This window comes from Rutilus rutilus (assembly GCF_951802725.1).
Source record: "Rutilus rutilus genome assembly, chromosome: 5".
Lineage (NCBI taxonomy): Eukaryota > Metazoa > Chordata > Actinopteri > Cypriniformes > Leuciscidae > Rutilus > Rutilus rutilus.
In genome coordinates this window covers 4,412,622-4,435,500 of record NC_140213.1, presented here as the reverse complement: position 1 = coordinate 4,435,500, position 22,879 = coordinate 4,412,622, and the positions used below count along the sequence as shown (strand labels likewise).

General features: G+C 37.7%; 1 protein-coding gene across 2 annotated transcripts in view; it reads right to left on the bottom strand.

Moving 5' to 3' along the window:
- Nucleotides 1–21,331, bottom strand: part of clmpb (CXADR like membrane protein b) — an 80,851-nt gene extending 59,520 nt beyond the window's left edge. For both annotated transcript variants that reach the window (XR_014627415.1, XM_084409186.1), the window contains exon 1: nucleotides 20,815–21,331. Coding sequence is in view for 1 of the 2 variants with exons in the window: in XM_084409186.1 (XP_084265312.1) it covers nucleotides 20,815–20,845 (31 nt within the window). In the remaining variant the exon portion in view is untranslated. The remainder of the gene's footprint in view (nucleotides 1–20,814) is intronic.
- Nucleotides 21,332–22,879: the final 1,548 nt, after the last annotated feature.

Sequence of the window (22,879 nt, the reverse complement as noted above, 5' to 3'; positions counted from 1 at the left end):
ATGAGTTCACATGATAATGCGTCGATTGCTAAATCAAAATGTCTGCCTGCCGGACACGATGGGTTAAATGCTTTTCTCTGTGCTGCAGGAATATCCTTCTGAATCAATAGTGGGAAGTGATTAAATATAGAATAAAATGCCAGGGAATAATACAAGGTGAGGTTCAATGGCACTGAAGAAAAGACATTCGAGTTAACCATTTTAAGTCTTACATATGAAATAATAGTCATAAATATATATATATATATATATTAAATGGAACCGCTTCAGAACCTTCAGACAAAATATAAAATAAAATGTTTGCAAATGTGTGTTTTTTTTCATGGCACTTACACCATGTCCTAACCAGAAGCAATGCGGTAAGATCCCAGCGACAAGCAGTTTGAACGTTCTTGTTTCCTTTAATTTATTTGTGGTGAATTATCCATTGTTGATATTTAAATATCCAAAATTATACTCAAACTCACATTACTGTGCCAGTACTGATTATCATTGTCATACTTTGTATGTTGTTGTTCCAGCCTCAGCGTCGCAGAAAAATAAAAACCGTTTCTAAAAAAGAATCATTGTGCATCTCCATCGCGGCTGGTTAGGACAAAAACTCTGGATTAAAATGGAAAAGATACCTTTTATCGCACATCACGGCATCGAGTCTGGTTAGGACACTGTGTTATAGTATGATAGTGAGAATATGGAGCTCATACTAAAACCAAAATTTTATTCAGAAGCAAAAATATGCAATTTGGTGCAGTTAATTATATGAGTAAGATGCAATTCTGATAGCTTGTAATGTAAATTATATATATAGCAGACTACTTACAGAAAATGGGTATAAATATCAGTCATCACTCTATATCTTCCATGTCTGTAAGATGATATTTAAATGTTTCGTTTTATGATCAAAGCGCTGTAGTTTTTGTTGTGTATTTGATACACTTTAACACAATTAAAACAATTATGTATGAATTATTTGAGTATATCAGTCTAGTAAATGTTTATATTTAAATATTACTAACAATATCAAATTAAATGTATAATTACAGTGTAACAAAGACACCTTAAGATACTCGATTTTATCCATCATTAATTATTATTATTTTTACCAGATTGGGACCTAAAACATAGGCTAACTATCTATTTGGCTGTTGGTTAACATTAATCATTTACTATACCTCCGCGACCTATGGAGGACAGTCGCTTTAGAAGAGGAGCTAGTTACTACATTTTGATGGAAGTGTCCAACACAACAGAAAATGCATTTCAATGACATTAAATGTGTCTCATTTTCCTTCACGTTGACTTCAAAAGGACACGTTGGCGATGTTACTTCCCCACAGCCGTGAGGATGCTGTTGTTAGAATGAATTCAATGCTTCCAGGCAGAAGTGTAGAGCGGTAACCAGCTGGTCAATATTCCCGTCCCCTTCATGCCTCAATGTGTCTGTAACTGATGCTCCAGCTAAAAAGGTGCCATGTTGTCGATCCATCTTCCAGTTGATTGTTAGATCTTGCTAACAAGCACATGTCAATCACTCATTACAGCCGAGACTCCAAAGTCAGGTCTTGACATACCCAAAGAGCAAGTAATGTCTTACACTGTTAAAGCCAGACATACAGTACATCTAACTCTCCAAGGCACTTCAACTTCAATTCAAGTCTTTTGTAATGAAACAGGCCACGCTACACACCAGAACCTTGGCATGGCGTCGGATGTTTCTGTGAAACTCTAGAGGGAATAACTTCCCCGAATGCCCTACAGGACCATAAATACATCCGTGCTGGAAGGATGACCTTCCTCTTGCCATGATAGAATTGATGTGCTCAGCCGCTGCAAACCAGAGCACTTTCAAGGACCCGTCCTTGCGCCCCAAAGCTGACCTTTAGAAGCCAGACCGCCTTTCCGTCCTCTCTCTGTCACTGAATACAGGGCAGTGATTTCTGGGTATTGATTCAGGTCACATGATCCAAAGATCAATACGCACCATACATGAGATGCTAAAGGCAACCAAGGATGAGTTCGTTGCCTAGCATGGTTTTGAGAAAAACAGACAAAAGCTAATTACACAGTTCTTTCAGAGCAAAGCAGCTTCAATTAAAGGAAATGTTTTCTTATTGACCCCGAAACAGGTGCACACTGAGACATAAGTGTGTCAATGAAAAATAAGAGTGGCCTTGATAAAGAAATTTCTCAATAGCAAGTGTTCTAAGATCTAAATTTTTGGTTTCACTTTATTTTGATGGTCACTTTAACACATTATGTTTGACTATAAGTAACTTTGCACATACATATCTACTAACTTTCATTATAGTGTTGGTAGAGTATTAGTAGACTGGTAGGGTCAGGGTTAGAATAAGTTGACATGTAGTTGCAAAGTTACTTATAGTCAGTAGAATGTCTGCTGGAGGACCATCACAATAAAGAGTTCGCAGATAATAAGCAGACGGTCCACTAATACTATAATGAGAGCTAGTTGACATGTAGTTACTTATAGTCAACAGAATGTTCAAAAGGGACCATCAAAATAAAGTGTTACCAATTTATTATTATTTTTTTTTTTACATTTAGTAAACATTAAATTACATGTTCATCAAGACAAGATTTTAAAAAATAAGTTAAAATTACTTTAAAATTTAAAGAGATTTATTGACTACAGAGCGTTCCTGTTTTTTTCTGCATCTTGGTTGCACCATATGACTTTGTGGAAACTTTTGCAGAAACAAAACTCTTTCAAATGTTATGCAGTGAAGTAGATTCAATAAAATATTTTATTCCTAATAACGAATAATGAAAGATTATGCTGACATAATCTGAACAAGAAAAAAAAGAATGCAAAAATACTTTAAAACAACATTAGATCCAGATTCAAAAATGTATAGCAAGTCATTTACCCACTGGAGACTGTCTGCAGAGACACTATATCACAACACAGTCTTGTGACATGCGAGACAGACAACAATTCTGTCGTTTCTTGACAGGTTCTCCCGCGGCGTACTGTCCAGACCCCACCTGTATGGCGATAATGAGTCGTGCTCTGCATCACTCAGCACGAGACGCTGCCTTTCATACATTCTGCCTAAACATACGCCACACCAGCCATTCATTTCTGCCAGCAAATCTGTCGGATAAGCTGCACATTATAAGACAGACAGCTATACTCTGTAATTCCTTCAGAGTAGCTGTAAGCCTGTCGTTATCAGTCGGCGCGTTCGTTTTAATTGTGTCTGCTTTAAACACATTAGCCTGGTGCCCTAATGCGAACCCCGTCATGGCGTAACATTACAGCGAACCGCACTGCTAGCAGCTAATTGTTGTCACTCTAATTAAATTGCACAAAAGGAGGCACTTTATTTCCACAATTCTCAACTTGCGACGCGGCGTAAACAATCAGAATCAAACTATGAATAATATCGGGCCAGATGGGAGAGAAACTGCTCTGCAATACTTCTGTCCAGGAGCTAAAGTGCTGTAGAGGTCAGAATGAGGTGAGTAACAAAAGATGAAATTCCCCCAAAAATTGCTTCCCCTGCCCACTGAGGTGCAGACGCTGCGGTTTACATGGGCATACGCTTTCTTTCTGAAGTGTAGCGGCTCGCGCTGTGCTATGAATAAGTCATGTAGGTAGGGGAAAGGAAAGGTAAACACTTTCCTCGAGGAGCGGAGGGCCCAGTGACCACTTCCTAGATGCTTCGGCTGTGTTTGCCTGGGTCAAACGCTCCTAAATAGCAGAATACACACAGACCCAAGGACAGCAATCAGGCAAAGGAGATGCTGTGCTGAACTGGCTTCGGCAGACAAACACAAACTGTGATGCTCAGCGCCTATGGGAATTGTCCAAAAAAACGACATTACTAAGCAAGTTGTCACCAGTTAGTCTACCAAAAATACTAGCATTTACCAGCAATGTTTTGGATGCTAGTGTCCACTAAGTTTCATACCTAGCTTAAAGGATAAGTTTGCTAATTTTCAACCAGCTTTGTATTTTTGGTCATATACTGTATGTAAATGATGTCAATGATGTGTTACCTGCACTCAGATATCCCTGTTTATTTGCCAGCAAAAGTTCACTGGATGACATAAAAGGCTTCATTTTGCATCACCCGGTGATTTTTGACAGATCCAGGTCTTTTGTTAAGACTACAGATCAACAGTGCCCTGACTGAGCTGTATAACGACACTATAATCTTCTGTTAAGCTGCTTTATAGCTGAATTAAACTCGTTTCAGAATTGATGAATTTATACATTATTGAACCGAACTGAATCAACACTGACTCGAGCTGAAAAAATGACACTATTGTCTACTGTAGAGCTGCTATACGGCAGAAATCGAATTTGTCTAATTCAATATTTGAAGTGTGCAGGATGGATCGTTATTTTCCTATTTATTACTGCAAAGCTGCTTTGAAAAAAATCTGTTTTGTATAAATCAGGTGACTTGACTTGACAATCAAACCTTTTTTTTTTTTTTTTTTTTTTTTCGCAAATCCCGTCCATGATCTCTCAGGGTGGCGCCAAAATCAAAAGTGCATGGGAGTTTGCTCCCCGAAGTCAAACCTCACAAACACTTAAATGTAGGCTAATTTTCTACATGTTCATGACTTCTTTGAAGTTCTAAATGCAGCAAATTTTGGCTTGCACTTCTGTAACTGAAACTGAATGTCTTTTCCCATGTAACGCATCAGCCATGGTCCCACAGCGGCTAAACACTCCCTGGCTCCGCCTGCTACAGTAGCCACGCCCCAAATGATTGCATTAGTTGAGCTGAAAAGAGATTGACGCTCTCAATGTTTTGATGGTGCCTGGGGGACTCGATGTTTACACATTTGTGGGTCATAAACCTAAGAATGGCAAACAAATAGTAGTCAATGAACAATAAACTAGGTAAAGTGAATCTATTTTAACATAGATCTTAGGGTATGTTTCCACGACAACGATGTACTAAAAACAGACGACAATGTTGTCAAAATGATCCCCGTTCACATGGATCTGTGAAAATGACTAAAAAGGCTGTATTATGCATTCCAGGCCAGTAGTTGGCGATGTCACTTTGTCGACTAACACCCTATGAACATGTAATACGTAAGCGCATGATGTCACCGTATTTACAAATTCACATTTTTGTTGTTTACATGGAGACGGCAAAGGCATCGGTTTCAAAAACTTGCACTTCAAAACCCTTTTTCAAAAGCTTGGGTTTTCAGGCCCCTAAAACGCCATTGTCATGTAAATGAACGGCTGAAACGCATACACAGTTCTCGGTTTTCAGTTAAAAGCGGTATCGTGTAAACACACTTATATACTTCACCCTTAAGTAGCAACTACCTTAGTCAATCAGCAAAAAACATGCCAAATTGTGCCAATCTTGTTTGCAGTTGAAAATCTTCATTTACTTGTGTGAGCTAATATTGGTCAACTACATTTTCTAAATTAGATTGTGAGTGGAGCTTGGCCCTTTTGGTAGTTGTCACGGTGCTCTGATTGTATTTAAATGTGGTTTCTATGGTGTTCTGGGTGGTTGCTTACTGGAAAAAGTCATACCAAGAAAATGGCATCCCTCTTCCTATGTTTTCTAACCTGCTTTATCTTCTAGCAGGTCTGAGATTTGAAGTTTATAAGCCATCATATTATCATTTGCATGCTTTTCTCAGACTAACAATCAGATCTCATTGCAATAAACCAGGCAATTTCAGAAGAAAAAGGAAAACGGCAAACCATTAGACGGACTTGAATTTTTAGCACGATTCAATTCGAGTGCTCTACGCTGACATGTGACGGGACCGCGTAGCACCCAGCAGAGCTCCGCTTCTGCATTCAGAGGGAATTTAGCGTCGCTCTGGGCTGGTCTTTGCTGAGACAGCACACTCCCTTTCCTCCCTCATTCCCAGCCCTCTGCACCACGACACCAGGGATTTAATTGCCTCATTAGCACAGAGCCTGGTGAAGAGCTGAATCCACCACATTGCTCAATGTCAAAAGAGCATCCAAGAGGAAAGGTTAACCGACTAAGAGATCACATGCCCTTTCACATCACAGTGTGTTGGTTTTGAATAATCAAGGCAAGAGGCAAGATCCTAAGAGCAAACAAAGACCAGGGAAACTATGAGTTAACAGATGTATGGATTCCCGAGGAGCTGAAAATAATAAAGTTGGCACTGGTGCTCCATATGTTGCAATATATCAAAAAGTCAGAGTCAATAAGACTGTTTACTGAAGCTGTAAAGCATTGTTTAAGGTCTGCTGCAGTCCTCGTTCGGGTTTTAATTATTCTGAAAGCCTCATTTTGCAAACATAGCCATTTTCCACCCCACCAAGTCTCTTTGGACCAAGGCTAACAAATCAAGCCAAATCAGAATGCTCTACATCCTATATCCGACCAACCAAAATATGAGCCTGATGGACTTGATCTCAAGTCACTTCTCGGTTGTATTTGCAGTTTGGACTGGAGCATTGTCTTGTTGAAAAATAACACCATTCATATTTAGATAACTTTTCAATTGTGGGTAACAAGCCATTCTGCAATATTCTTCACAGTGACGTAGCTCCAATACCAGCAGCTAAAAAGGCTCCCCACTCAATGACACCTCTTCATCCATGCTTTACTGTGGTAGAGAGGCATTTATTATTATATTTCTCACCAGATTTTCAAAGACATCGCTCTGAACTACTTAAAAATCCATTGCTGTCTCAGAAAATCATCAAAAATAGAATGAAGTTTTGGGCTGAATATGGGAAGTTTGATTCAGAGTAGTATCACCATGCAACTTGTGTTTCCACACAACTCTGCTGAACCTAATTTCCTGACCAATAATTTGTGGCAATTAAAAGCTTAGTGTTAAGCCATTTTCGGCTTTATTTTTTGCCTAGGAGTGTATATATACAATTTTACATTTAATATAACATCTTAGCAAAGCACATCTGGATCTGGGAAAAGTTTCACCAAAAAAAATGCAGTTATTTATGTGTAGTCTAGGCAAGAGTACAACTTTAGACAGTGTAAGGAAATGTTTGCAGAGAGTGACAAATGGCTGAACAGGAGAGTTTGTGTGGAAAGCCTTTATATGGAGATTATCGCACACACCGGCATTTAGAATAATCTGGATTCATCAACATTAAAAGAAGGCCAAGATTCAATGTGCATACGCGATATCCAAGAGAATATCTTCTGCTCACATAAGAACCCCTGTGTGCAATTAATAGTGTACAAGACCCACTGTGTGCAAATACATTTATGCATTTTTAGAATTTCTGACTCGCAAAACTGCACTGCTAATTTTCCATCCGTTCCAAGCACAGCTCCCTCTGAAAATGTACTGTTTTCTACTTTTAAGGAGACAGCTTTCCTACATGAAAATCATAAATAATCAGCTGTAAAGAGACGCAAGGGAGGCGAAAATGACTAAACAATTAAGCATGTACAGAGGAATATGGCTGCAGGCTGGGATTCAGGAAGAGGACGGCTTTAATGTTTGATCCCTGAGGTGCGGTAAGCTTGTTATGCCATACGCAGACCCAGTCTCAAGGTCTCAATGTGGGAGTGTGCATGTTTCAACCAAACAGAGTCTAAGTAAATCTGCTGTGTTTTAGACACTATACCAGCGAAGTCCTCCCGACATCACCTCCATCAGATGCTGTGTAATATACAGAGGTGCTGTCGGCTATATAGCGCTTCCTGCACCTGGTGTGCAAGGACACGGAAGATATATTAAACTGTAAAGATACACTTCTGCATTAGCTGGGTAGCAGAAGGTCTCCATTTCATCAACAAGTCAAGTCTAACGACTCGTAAAAAAAATGACGGTGGGTACGCCATCTGTTCTGAAACCATTGTCGAAGAATAAAGAAGGAAGGTGGGTGCTTTTTACAGCAGAGTAGTGCACAAAACCGTTTTTTCAAGGTGAAAGCTTCTGGACAAGGGGCTTAATCTAGAGTGCAAACAGTGAGTGTGTGCAGCGGCTGGCCGTTTAAAAGGTTGAGGCACTTAGTTAAACGGGCGCGCTGGAGTCGGTGTAATCAGGCGCATTAGGGAGTTAATTGCAGACAGGCTTGCGATTGATCAGCGATACTCCTTTATGCAATGTTTTTGCTCTAGTATGAAGAACGAAATGTCTGACATTGAGGCCTGATAATTAAGCCATTCATCACCCAAGCCTATTACTTCCTTGTACAAGTACCATTTAGGAGCTCTCCAGATTTCTCCAAATAAAATCCATTTAACTTGGAGGAACAAAAAAGTGACCATCCATCAAAATATTTTGTCTTTTTTTTTATACATTTTAAATATGAGGGAAGACCAGAACACTAAAATTGGCAAAAAATGCAAGCTACAGCTACAGATTTTTACTTGTGTTCATTACTTCTTTGTGTGACAGCCTGGCCAAACATCAATTTGTCATGTTTCATTGCGTTATCACAAATAACACAATTGACTCCAAGCACAACTTTGCAACATGCTTAATCTTTGACACATTTTCAATAGTAGTTGAATAAAGGGAGAAGATGTCCATTTTCCTTTTGGCCACTACTGTATTTGGTTTATGGCCAAAACTTTATATTATATTTTGAGTACTCTTATATTAGTGAAAAATAAAATAGTTAATATTTTTATATATTATATATAAAGTCAACTACAAATCAAATATAATTTATCTCATTTAATTATTAGGGCCCGAGCACCGATGGTGTGAGGACCCTCTTGGTATTGCTCCGTTTATTATTATTATTATTATTCTCCGCATTTAATCGCATTTTTGAGGGCCTAAACATGCTCGAAAACTCACGAAACTTTGCACACGTGTCAGAACTGGCATCAAAATTTACATCTGATATAGGTTTTAGAATTGGGCGGGGCAAAATGGCTCGATAGCGCCACCTATAATTTCCTGTTTGGAACTTGATGGACACAATGCAAAAGATCATATTCAGAAAAATCCATAAGTCTCATGTTAAAACAAAAGATTCAAAATAGTAGAGCCAATCATATAAAACAGATTCCTTTTTAAAACTAAACTGGAATCGCGACAACTTTTGCCAGGGAAAATGACAGAGATAAATAAGCCAAACAGCTGGGACTCATTTATGAGTAAATTATGAAGAACTTGTCTAAAAGAAACACATATGAATGAAATCCAGTTTGCATTCATTTAATTATCAAACCTCAGAAAGTATATGAACACTGGCGATTATGTGAAATAACATTAAAGTCTGTCTCATTTATAATGTCAGTCTCTAAATTCATAAAGGTCCATTAAGGGAACTGTGAATATAACAGTCATCATCTTGGAAGTAAAAACATCAACTTAACTAAGTTTAGAAAACAGCATTGTGAAATCCTCAGTCCTGGCCTGCATCTCATCAATCAGTTCAATAACCGATCGTTGCAATCATATTCCCTTCCACTAATTAATGACCTTTCAGAGGTAAAACAAAGTATCCGCCAACAACAAATGAGTCATTCCATGAAACAGATTCCTTTTCCACTTTGCGATGTGATTTTTGAAGTCGCCTACATTTCTAGTAGAAGTGCTAATATTTTTGCAATGTTTTAAACTGACTTACTTTAGTTACTGCCCCAACCTGCATTACTCTCAAAATACTAAAAGAATAATACACTCTCATCACATGAGATAATAAAATAATAAATTCCTAATCAATTTTGAATGGTTTGGACATGGAATGACTCAAATGCTTCCTTTCAGCAGATCATGACTGAACTGGCTGTTGTTCGGAGCAACCCTGTGGACCAGCCGATAGAAACAATGTGGTCAAGGATGAGGTCAAAAGTGAGGTGGAGGAGATTTTGGCTAGAACGATGGAAATGAAGTGAGACCCTAGAGCAAACAAAACAGCAAATGGAGTGGCCTGCTAGCAGAGCTAATAGACTGTTTCAAATTGCAAGGAACAGCAGGTGTCTAAATAGAGCGACGTGGAACATTTCCCCTCACATTCAGTCTCCAGCCTCTCCCAGAACAAAGAGAAAAAGATACAAGCAAAAAAGAGTCTAAAAGCCACGCTCCGCATGGAGAAACATGCGTCTGCAGTGGAGAAGATATTTATCTATCTATAATCAATTCAATTCAATTACAGCTGCCTGTCAAACCAATGGAAACAAAGCAGGAGTCTCATGCTAATGAATTCCTGGTGGGAGACAGAAGATGCTTTCCTGCCTAACGATGAAGCATCCCTTCCTGCTGTAATAGAATATCTTGCTTTGAGGCATTCTGTGCATTGGCTATGAAAACATTAAGCAATCAAAACATAAGCAACCTCTTTAGACTGTCATATTCTGATTTCACGGCTCTCGGATAGCAATTATCAGTGGATTTGGATGGATATACAAAAAAAAAAAAAAACTTGTGGCAACAATGCAACAAAAAAAGAGGAACAACTCATTTGGAAGACATTGCATCATTGCATCAGACACCACTGCAGGTGCATGCAATCTTATCAGAAAATAAATACAAAAGCACAGTGGGAAGCAGCAGATGAAACAAAGAGAAATGTAAATTAGTACAGGGCATCAGTGCAAAAACACATTATGCCTACGAATGCGAAACAACTGCTGCATGAAATCAGATCAAAGTAGAAAATAAAAGCTTAATAAAAGAATACACAATTCTAAAAGATAACCACACACCCTGAAAATGCCACCATCCATCAGTGTTTTAAAAGAAACTGACATCAAATGAAGTCAATTTGTCATTAGGAACAAAGAACTTGGTGCAATGCATATTGACATGTGCAAAAGACACAGAATTTTCAATATTTTTTTTTACTTAAATACTGGTTTATCTAATTAAAGTCAGCATGACATCAGAATTGACCATATTAACGTTGTGAGTGCACATTACTAGTCTTGTGGTGAACAATTCATCTGTGCAAGTTGATTCACAAAAAAAAAAGAAAAAAAAGTCTTTGTAATCTTTGATCAAGATTTTAAAATGTAATTCCCTTTCCTTCTTTGATGACGTCAGTTTGACAGCTTGGAAATAAAATAGAATGCCAACTTTTCTAGATCCAATCAATTCCCAGTAGGAAAAAAACAAGCCACGCCCTCTATTTTCCACTCACAAAACTGAAGTCAGTCGCAACTTCCGGTTCACTGTGATTATAAGTAACTTGTAAGATGATAACTACATGTTGTTTTTTTTGGTCATATTTGGAGCTTGACATTGACATTTATTTACATTGTATGGAAAAGAGCGGCCAGGACACTGTGTTAAGTTTTATTTGAGCTCGCCGGTAGACAAAGGGTGCAAAAGATACAAGAAGGTTCATTTAAAGACTGAAAATCATCACTCAATCATTGAGAAATTGTGGTAAAACTATCATGTTCGTGATAGTATGTGATCTGGTGACTGGTGACAACACCCAAGAACATTTGCCATCACAGCTCTAGTCTCTAGCTTCACTTACCAGACAAACCCATTTCTCTAACTCCAACAAAACCGCCTCAGCGGATCAACAAAGCTGTATCTCTCAGAATAGAGCAGGTTATCTCCTGGGTATTCTTTCCTGAGCAAACACTTACTTTAATATCTATGATCCTCATGTACACTCTTCAAAATTTGATAAGATATGTGTTTCTTTTTTTTTTTCAGAGCCGTTTGCAATCTTTTTAGCAATCGGGTTATTTTTTTATTTTTTTGTCTCTCTGAATAGACAGATCACTGCTCCTCACTAAAAAATGGAAATATACCTGCTTCCCTCCCTCCCCCCAAAAAAGTCTAGATCAAAAGCTGTTTGAGCTCAGAATAGACAAGCACGCCAGCCTCATCCATGCTGCATGGTTTCACTGAGGTACTGTTTCCTTTCTCGAGAGGAAGTAAGCAAAGCCTCTGGCTCAGGCGGGGAGTGTTCAGTCAGTGTACATCCATGATGAAATCACTGCTACCAACATGATGCAAAAGCTGAGACACTGTTCTTATTTGCTCTTTCTGGATGTTTTAAGAAAGAGAATACATGTGGACACATCAGGGGGAATTCACTAAGGAATAACTGTACACACAGATAGCATTGTTTCTTTACATAAACTGGACACGATACTCATCTGCGAGTGTGATATTGAGTAACTTGCATTTTACTTTGCCTGTTTTAGTTTCACCCAAGAAAATAGATCCAAATGAAGCCGAAGCCAAAGCCAAATTAGCACATCTACATAAAATAGCGTTCCTGGATGAATCCGGGTTTTTGAACGAATCACTCAAAGACAGTATGTGCGTTGCGTTTCGCCATCCTAAAGTTACCATGAAATTAAAACTGACAGTTCTTATTTCTTTATTGAATACTGCAGTATTTATTGTAAATGATTCATCCGTGCAGTAAATTCACGTGCCCTCGTAATCTTTAACCACAATAACTTCCCCTCCCTCTTTCAGCGACATCTCTTCTCTGATGATGTGTTTACAGGAGTGAGGGCGGGACAACCTGTCACTCACATGAGATCCACCAATAGCAAACCACAACCATCCAATGATTGGACAAAATTAATTCCTGCCCTACATGTATTCTTGTTCGAGAATCCGTTTAACTTTGATAGCCTATACATCATAATAGGGAAGGAAAAACTGTTGCGACTTTAGTTTCATGATTATTTTAATTGAGATTTCAATCTGAAGGGAGCGTTCAGTTCGAAGGACACTGCAAACGACATAGAGAATAGGGAAACAACATCACTTCACATGAAGTGGAGAGGGAAATTTACCAGTCATTTCACAGCACTCCAACTTGAGTAGTTTGAGTAAAAGAAAGGGCAATGAAAAGGAGATGAGGCTCCAGTATTGCTATTATGATGATGATGATGATGATTATTATTATCATTATTGAGTCCTATAGACATTATGTAGCCCCGCCCCTTTTTAGCTCCGTGCTCGTCGTTCTGTCTTCCGGTTTGTATTTCCACAGCATGACGGTAAGATCTTATGGATTTATGAATGAACCGTTTGTTTTAAAATACTAACTGACGTTTGTTATGACATCCACTTCAAACATTACAATGAACATTACATTACAAACATTACAAATCCACTTCACCATCACCGCGGCCATAGAAATATACAGAGCTACCGCAAAAACGGAAAGTCAAAGACATAATTCTAAAGACGTCTGCGAGCTTGTTTCTCAGGCACATAAGGCCTATAGGTGTAGTTTGCATGAGACTGTTCATGAGTATAAAGTGCACAAGACACAAAACTTAATCCAACTATCGTGATTATGGTTAAATAAGATAAAAGACACAGATAATATAACATTTATTGTCACGTTAAATACCGCAACAGACTTTTGTCACTGTTTAGCGCTTTCAAATATGTGACCTTGGACCACAAAACCAGTCACATGTTGCACGGGTATATTTGTGGCAACAGCAAACAATACATTGTATGGGTAAAATTATCGATTTGTTCTTTTATGCAAAAAATCATTAGGATATTAAGTAAAGATCATGTTCCATGAAGATATTTTGTAAATTTCCTACCATAAATATATATATATACTGTATATAAAAATATATTTTTGTGAGTGAATGCAGAAAAATCGCGAACATAGATGAACAACTTTAAAGGTGATTTTCACAATGTTTAGATTTTTTTGCACCCTCAAATTCCAGATTTTCAAATAGTTGTATCTCGGCCAAATATTGTAATATTATAACAAACCATACATCAATGGAAAGCTTATTTATTCAACTTTCATAGATGTATAAATCTCAATTTAAAAAAAAATACCCTTGTGACTGGTTTTGTGGTCCAGGGTCACATATGATCATTTATATTAATTCAATTGATAAAAATGAATTTATATTTACATGAATACTCATGGGTATATTATATAGTAAACATGTAGTATTGCATATGTAGCCTATATTACACGCCTTCTCTCCCCAATATTCATTGTTTGGTTCATTGGCAATTCTCCTGGCTATATTGTATATCATTGCGCTAATCTCAGCTCCTCATTGAGGACCCTCATCAAACTGTTTACACTCCCAACAAACAGAGTACTTCCAGGAATCAGGAAAAAAGTAACTGCCCTTGCACCATTGACTTTCATAGTTATTTACTGCATCAAATAATGCACACAATCCTCTATTCTTTCTCTTGCAAATAAGCATGGAGGTGGCGATTAGCAAAATCCTGTTGGGCCGTGCAATTCTAGAAGCCAAAACCTGTGTATCAGGGCTGAGTGAGGGGCGGGGGCCGCTCGTGACCAATGACTTATGTAAGCGAGCCGGGCTTTGCTACAAAACGAAGCAGCTGGATTGAATTATTGTCAAACCAGACCATTCATGAACATCTGTCAAAGGTTAGCCGTAAAGGAAAATAGGCAGTTCCTGTTGAGCGGCTCCAAAGTAATCTGGGAGTAATTTAGCCAAGGGAGTCAAAAGAGTCTGAGATTTATAGGCTAGAGAACGACTCAAACGTGGCCTGGTGTTTACTGTGGGTTCCTTTGATTTTTTTTTCAGTCAAGGAGTGTGTTATAGTTGTTCATTGTTGCAAACATTACATTTTTCTTCATAGTTAAGAGTTTTATTTTTATATTTAAGACACATACAGCTAAAATGTTCTTATAGTCTATAGACATGAGACAGCAGCTGAGGGAAGGGTGGTGTGAAATGCCAGGAATGATGAAACAAATATCTCCTTGCATGAATATGACTTAAAAAAATTAAGGAATAATATTCCTTTATACTCCCACAATTGGTTGGACAAACAGATTATATATGCATATATATCTACACACTAATGTTCAAAAGTTTGGGGTCACTCAGATTCCTTTTCTTGAAAGAAATGAACTTTTATTCAGCAAGGATGCATTAAATTGACCAAAAGTGACAGTCAGGACATTTTATAATGTTACAAAAAGATTTATATTTCAAATCGAGTTCCTTCTGTTAAATTTATATTCATCAAAGGATCCTGAAAAAAAATATCAGTTTCCCACATTGATATATTGAATGTTTCGAGAGCAGCAAATCAGCATATTAGGTCATGTGACACTGAAGACTGGAGTAACGATGCAGAAAATTCAGCTTTGCATCACAGGAATAATTACATTTTAAAATATTGTAAATTAGAAAACAGTTATTTCAAATTGTAATAATATTTCACAATATTACTGTTTTTACTGTTTTTGATCAAATGAATGCAAACATTAAAAAATCTTACCGACCCCAAACTTTTGTATATTTTACACTGTACATTTTTAACATATTTTAACTTAAGTGACACACACGAGCATTAAAAAACCATCTATCACATAGATAAAGCACCTCCCACAGGCTGAGTCACAGCATATTTACAAAAAGAAACAGCACCACATGTTCCTCAAGGCCAAACGAGTAGAATAACACATCTGGAGAACTCTTCAAGCTGTTTGTCTGCTCTGTGAGGAGCGGCTGCGTGACAGCACAGGGAGAATATTGAATTTCAGTACAGAGTTGAGACAATGTCACCTCAGATGTGCTGCAGCAAGAAACAAGCACACTGTCTTTCAGGAGAAGGTTGTTAAAACAGCACTGCACCAGCTAACTAGAAGCTCAAAGACGAGTCCTTAATGTAGAGACCTGTCATATTATCCCATGGCAAAAAAAAAAGAATATCCAATGGCCAAGACAAGGAGGAAAAACATAGGTTAGACCTGGAGCACTGTGTTTTTTGTGAGCCTCTAAATGCAGATAGGCTTGATTTGGATGATATCCTGATGGAAAACGTCAGGAATGTTTATGTCACTGCAGAGCCAGACACCCAAACCACTTCGGGAAAATTGCAATGCTATTTATGTTGCCTAACCAAACATCTGAGCTTCAGTAAACAAGGCAAAAAAAAAAATGTTTTCCAAATCTCCAGATTTCAGCCACTCGGACACACTCAAATCATTCTGCAATCTGCACATACTAAATTAAAGTCTGCAAAAGTTTTCTCATAAATATTTATTGCAAAAAACAACAACAATCCTCTTATAATGTATTATACATCATAAGAGCGTTCAGTTTGACCATGTTTAGAAGAAGAATGTATTAAAATGACAAAAAAACAACATTAAAATGCTAAAGATCTCATCGCTACGCAGCATTTTATCGTAAAACTTTGTAAGTGTTTCGCATGTTTATTCATTCTGTGCACATTTCCTGTGAGGCGTGCGCATCGAGCTGTCGTTTTAAAACCTCTGGGTCTGCAGTGTCCTGTCATTTTCAGATATGAGAGATCTTCTTACTGCCTGTGGTTATCAGCCAAATATAGCACAGGATGAGAAAACGAGTTACTTTATTCAACACTTTTTCGTGTTAGCGTAACTAATGGCAACCTGATTTTCACAACAGTGGGCTGATGACTGCATTCAATTCACTGCATTATGAAAAAAGTCAAATATCTAGTGGTCAGGCCACGTTCACACAGCAACAGAATCCAGTTGTCAGTCCTGTATTTGAGTCCTAAAAGGGCACCTATTATGCAAAATTTGCACATACATGTGTGTTGGCAGTGTGTACACAACCACCCTATACTGGTGAAAATCCACCCCCTCCTCTTTTTTTTAAGTCCCATAGATCATAAGCAGTGTCTCAAAACAAGCCACTTGCATTTCTACCTTTTGTGACCTCACATTACACAGGCCCCGCCCACGACTGCGAAAAGGACTCCACCTTATTAGCATAGACCCCGCCCACAGTGAGCTGTACACAGTCCGTCATGTTTATCTCCTCGCCAGAGCATTTAACAGCAGCATTCAAGTAAGAAATGTATTCTTATTATTAAAGCTAAAGATATTCAATCAAAAGCAGTGAGTGATTTTCTGTTTTTCTTTTGTTGTTTAATTCATATTAACAGCATAAACAGCAGTAGGAACTCTAATATACACATGCGATTTCTTTACTTGCTGTTTATGTTCACAGACACAACCGACTGTGTTTATGTGAACTTTGTTTGACATGTCCTTGTTGTGTGCATTTGACAGCACAATAACACTTGAAAGAGAACTGTGCGTGCTTCAGATGTGTGTGCTCAGAAAATCTTATATCAGAAGTTTAGACTGATATGGCTTTGAAACGCATGCAGATAATACACTTTCATGATGAAGAAGAACTGCCATGTCACGTGAGCATGACCGAGATAGAGATGATAATCAAAACCAAACAGATGTTTTAGTTTTTGGCAGAGTATCTGAGGCACGAGCTGTAAAGGCTCCGCCCTCTTCTGGAAAGCGGGGCGGGGAGCAGCAGCTCATTTGCATTTAAAGACACATCCACGAAAACAGCATGTTTTTCCTTCCACTCAAAAATGGGCATTTACATGATATAATAAATTATCTGTGGGGTATTTTGAGCTGAAACTTCACAGACGCGTCCTGGGGACAACTGAGACTTATATTACATCTTGTAAAAAGAGGCATAGTTGTCATCAGTCCTGTATTTGAGTCCTTAATATGGTTACGTTCACACACACAGTTCAGTTATTTACGGGAATGACAACCGCATTCTATAACTGAACCCACATCCTTAACTTTTCAAGACTGCATTCTCAGAAAACCTGCGCTGTGTGAACGGAACCAGACAGGACAACTTAGTTGTCTGTCACGTCATACACTGCAAGAGAGACGCTCTGCACTGCACAAACGTATGTCTACCGTGTGTTGCGTGTTTTCGTGCGTGTTACAGCGACGGAGATATTGCATCTGAACGTTTTATATCCAGTCACTGTTCCACACCAGAGCTGCTCCCGTCAGTTTTCCACCCTCACATAAAAACTGCTGATGAAGATTTATGGGATGAACTCGTGGCTCGATTGGACTTGTCATATCAAAAATGATAAAACTTTTAAGTTTTATGGACGTTGCCATCTTTGTTATGGTCACTGTCAATATGGTTACTGGTAAGAGAAATGCGGTTTTCAATCCCCAAAACTGACAGTGTGAACGTCATGAAGTCTTTATGTTGGATTAACGTTAATCACATGACATGGAGAAAGTTCTTTATTATGGTTCCATTACATTCCTGACAAGTAAATTACAATCTGTTATTACTTCCCAGACTTCCCATTTAACGTTTTCCATCCAAGTCAGTCGGGGTAAGAGGGGTTCGACTATTATCATCTATGTGCTTAGCCATGATTTCTGCATAGTTTGTCCTTTTTTAGCTCATTTTCAGAGAGTAGCAGCAGCACATTTTTGCAAAAAGACTTTTAAATAAATATTACTTTCCTCCAGAGTGCTACACTTAAGTAATGTAAGATCTTCGAAAGCATCAAATCAAATGAAATGGAAATGACCCCATTATGCAACATTGATTCACTCTATCATTGAGGGAATTCAGCAATGAGATGAGCTCTACACACCAAACATACCAGTTATAAAGCTTTTTTTTTTTTTCATTAATGGAGTTATACAATCTTGAAGAAATGTACTTATAATGACACTACAAGGCTATTTCATTAAACTAATTTAATGCAGAAGCCAGTGGGATCTACTACAAGCACAGTGCCAGTTCTCAATCCATTCCTCTCTCACAACAAAGACCAAGTAGATAATCATTAACCAAACAACACATTAAAATGATCTAATAATATGTCTGGAAATAATTAAGGCTCAGTCAATGCCTGAAGACAAAAAAAAAAAAAAAAAAAAAAATCATAGGACAAACAATAGCTAATAAGCATGACCTTTAAAATGCAGTAACCTGATTGATAAATCAATAGTTCAAGAGTGCTCAAAGTGAAACGGGATTCTATCCCTTTATATTGCATTTAAATAGATAATTATGCTTAGAAATGATTAGTTTGAATTTGTGTATCTGTATATTTTAGATATAACCATCTTACTTAATTTGAAGCAAATGCTAATATGCAAACATGAAAGATTTTATTCTTTACATTAAAAAAAATATTTCCCATGATCTGATGCACGTGTCAGGGCACATGTAAAACACTCTCTGTCTTCTCTTGCCATCTTTCCATTACCATGTAATGGGATTACACCAAGTAGCAGCATCCCATAGGTGTGTGGGTTACAGTTTCAGCGCTATAAGCAATGCATTGGTAACACTTTACATTGCAGTGTAGATATTAAACATTTCAAATGTAAATAAAGGCTAACTAATTACTACAGCAATAAGTATGCAATTAATTGCAAATTAAGTCAGGGACACTTATGTAAAGTGTTACCAGGCATTTTATATTCCTATAAGACAGATATGTTAGCTGTAACATTATATTTTGCTGTATAGTTTAAAGTTTATAGTAAAAAGGCAAATACAAACATAGCCTGGTAACATTTAAACCAACGCTATCTTTCAAGTATAAAATTAAAATAGATTTGAACCCAAAGGTTGAACTATTTATTAACATTTGTTAATAGTTGGCCACAACAATAGTTTGGTATTTTTAGTCAACCATCTTTTTATTTATTTTTTAACGAACTCTTTATGGTAGCCTGTGTAAGAGAATTTCAAAACAAACTAATTTCTGAGAAATATTCGCAGGACCCAAACACATTACTGAAACCTTTGAGAAAAAAGGAAAGCATGAATTATGCTGATATAAAATAATAGCGTGAGGAGATGTTTTCGGCAAGCTGAAGCTTCTGTCGCGGGTGTTACAGCAGCGTTGACCTTCTCAACACGCCACGGAGAATGCGCGAGGAATTTTAATACAGCTTATCATACATTTAGGGAGCACAATAGCCAGTCACTAGACTCAACACACACCGCTTTCATCCTGCATCATATATTCGCGCAGAGGACACGAAAGATGGGACAAAGTTTGGCGCAGTGATTATAATAAACGATGGGTCACGCACACTAAACTCCCGTTACAAACGTGCGTGCGTGCCGCCTGAGAATCGGACAATGAACCGCGCGCGAGACGGTGGAGGACTCCCAATGTGACCCATGGATGCATGCATGCTTTCACACATCCTCCAGCACACGCAGACACGCGAGACCCATGCCCACCGGACAGCAGCGGCTCGCGCCACCGGCTCATCACTGGACGTTTAACATGAGGATCTATTTTTGCCATCAGATGTCACAACAAATTAAGAGATCTGGATTGGGCGGCGTGTCCTGTCTTTGTTCCGCTCTGCAAAGAACGTTACATTTAGTGCCGTAGCACAAATGTAATTACTAACAAATGCTAACATTTGTTTTGTATTTGGATGATGCATAGCATGCATTATTATTTAATGTTTCCATAAATGCACATTGTAGCCTACTGTATGTCCCATTATACTAATGTTATTGGGGTCTCAGACACAAACAGTCATGGAATAATGTTTACAAATAAAATAAAAATAAAGATCCTCAAGCTCGTCATAATTTCCTCTTTAAAAAACAAACCAAACATTTTTTTGTATGCCTTTTCTGGGTTCTAAACTGGTTCAGACCTTGAGATTTCATTATTATTAGGTTTTTGGATCAGCATTTTGGTTTCTGGGTTCATTAAAGCACCAGAACATGATGGATTTCTAAAGAACTAGTGAATTAAAAGTTTTCCATGGAACTTTTGGTTTTGGAACCCTTATTGTCAAGAGTTGTCTGTCTGAAGGGTGTTACTCATCAGAACCCAAAAACCAAAAGCATCTGGATTTGATTTACTCCACTGGGTGGGGGTCTTGTTATGAACAGGACTTCTGACTATTCTGTAAAGCTTATAGGGTAAATGTGTTATATATATGCATTCGTATTTAAGACTTCATCCACTGCTTAAACTTATTTGACATGGATGAAGGTGTTACTAACGATAGGATCGGACAAATTAAAACACAAGGTTAGATTTAAAAAAAATGAAACCGCATGCCATACTCTAAAGGAATAAATAACTCAGTTTACTTACAAAGGAACAAGGAGCGGTATGTTGCAGACATCACGAATCCCGTATGAACTGGAAGTCCTTTATAATAATGATAATTGAAAAAATGAACAATGCGCCCCGCTTCCTTCACTGTTCTTCACGCCGTCTCAAGTGTTCAATCACAAAAGCTGTAGTAAAGCAGAAGTACTTGAGGAGAGAAATTAATCAGCTGTCTATTAGGAGACGAGCACAAGGACAGCATAGCTGGACATGCTGAAAGACGAATCCATCATCAAGGACTGGAACATCATCTCCACGTTTCCATCGGTTTCACCATCAAATCATCTAAGTTCCCGTTCGCACTGAGGGAGGACACGCGTCTCAGGTTGCCGTTACGCGGTGTCCTCTCTCTCTCTCTCTCTCTCTCTCTCTCTCTCTCTCTCTCTCTCTCTCTCTCTGTCTGTCCGTCCCTCCCTCTCTCTCTTTCTCTCTGAGTCTGTGGCCGATGCAGAAGAATGCACAGCGCGTGGATGCTGAAGGATGGAGACCTCTACAGTCTGAAGTACACTAGTCTCGCACTGTCTGGATGGAGAGGGGCAGAGCACATGTGCTCTGATGGATGCGGATGCAAAAAGCCTCAGTGTAAGAACAGTATGTTAACAATACTGCATACACGACACGTCATTCTTAATATTTCATGTGCGTGAGTATTTTTTGTTGTTGTTGTTGTTGCTTCACAATATAGGCCATATAGTACAGTTATGTTATAAAAGGATCTTGCAAAATCAACGATTTTTTATCATGTAGTGCATTTCTATGTAATAAAAGTGTAATAATAATAATAATATGAATTAATAAAATAATAATAAATAATTAATTAATAATAATAATAATTGGAAAATTACTGTTACATGGCTGTGTGTATTTATATAATACAATTAGAATAAATATTATACTGTTACTAGTACTCATATTTCTTTATACCACATTGTACAGTTTTTACAAATATCATGTGCAACAACAACAAAAATATTAACTTTGGCAGGTTACATGGAATATAATAGATGTGAATATATTGTATCAATATAATGAAATAAATATGGTTACACTATTTATTGTGTCCTTGTTACAGTGTAATTATACATTTAAGTGAGTAATATTAATTAACTACATATGGGTTGGGGTTTAGGGTTATTTCTTGTAATTATGCATAATTTACTGCTATTGCTATAGAATGTACTGTAACAGGACACTGTAAAATGAAGTTACCTAAAACGTATTGGTTTTTTTTGGTGTTTTAAAAAAAAAATCTCAATCAATGGTGTGGATAAGTGCATAAGTGCATAAATGCATGTCTACTAAATGATTACTTTATACTTAATTACTTACTTAATTGCTATTCCATCTTCAGCCTCCTCCTAATTATGAAATATAGTTGATAATTTCATTGCTTATGGAGATTTTCCACGAAGATGCTACATATAGAATTCACTCCAATCATGTTATGAATCCTCATGAATAATTTGGTCATAATTAGAAATATCATCTTTTTGAAATAGTATAGTATAAAATAGAATAACTTTATTTTTAGAAGCACAGAGTATCTGTCAGCGTTGGTTCCAGCATATAAGTTGCAGCAGCTTTAACTTTAATTTCAGGAACTCAAATCTTCACAAAACACTCAGGAATAACAGGAACATGAACAGAATAACCAAAGCAGTAATAACGTAGAACTGACAATAAACTGAAAGACGCACAGGGTTTAAATACACAGCAAAACGAGGAACTAATGAGACTAATTAACGAGACACATCTGAACTGAAACTCAAATCAAATCGGTAACCATGGAAACAAACAGGCAAAGGACAGAACTAATTAGCAAACTAGAAAGCTAACAAAGAAACACAGACATTCACAGTATTGCATTAGCATGATTTAAATCTTTATCGGACCGTTATAAGTTTGTAGCAGTAAAGGAAGAGATCTCATACCGATCACAAGTTCAGTATGGAGTACCGCAAGGCTCAGTACTAGGACTGTTGCTTTTCACCGTTGCTGTACATGCTACTCTTGGGAGATATCATTAGGAAGCATGGCGTTAGTTTTC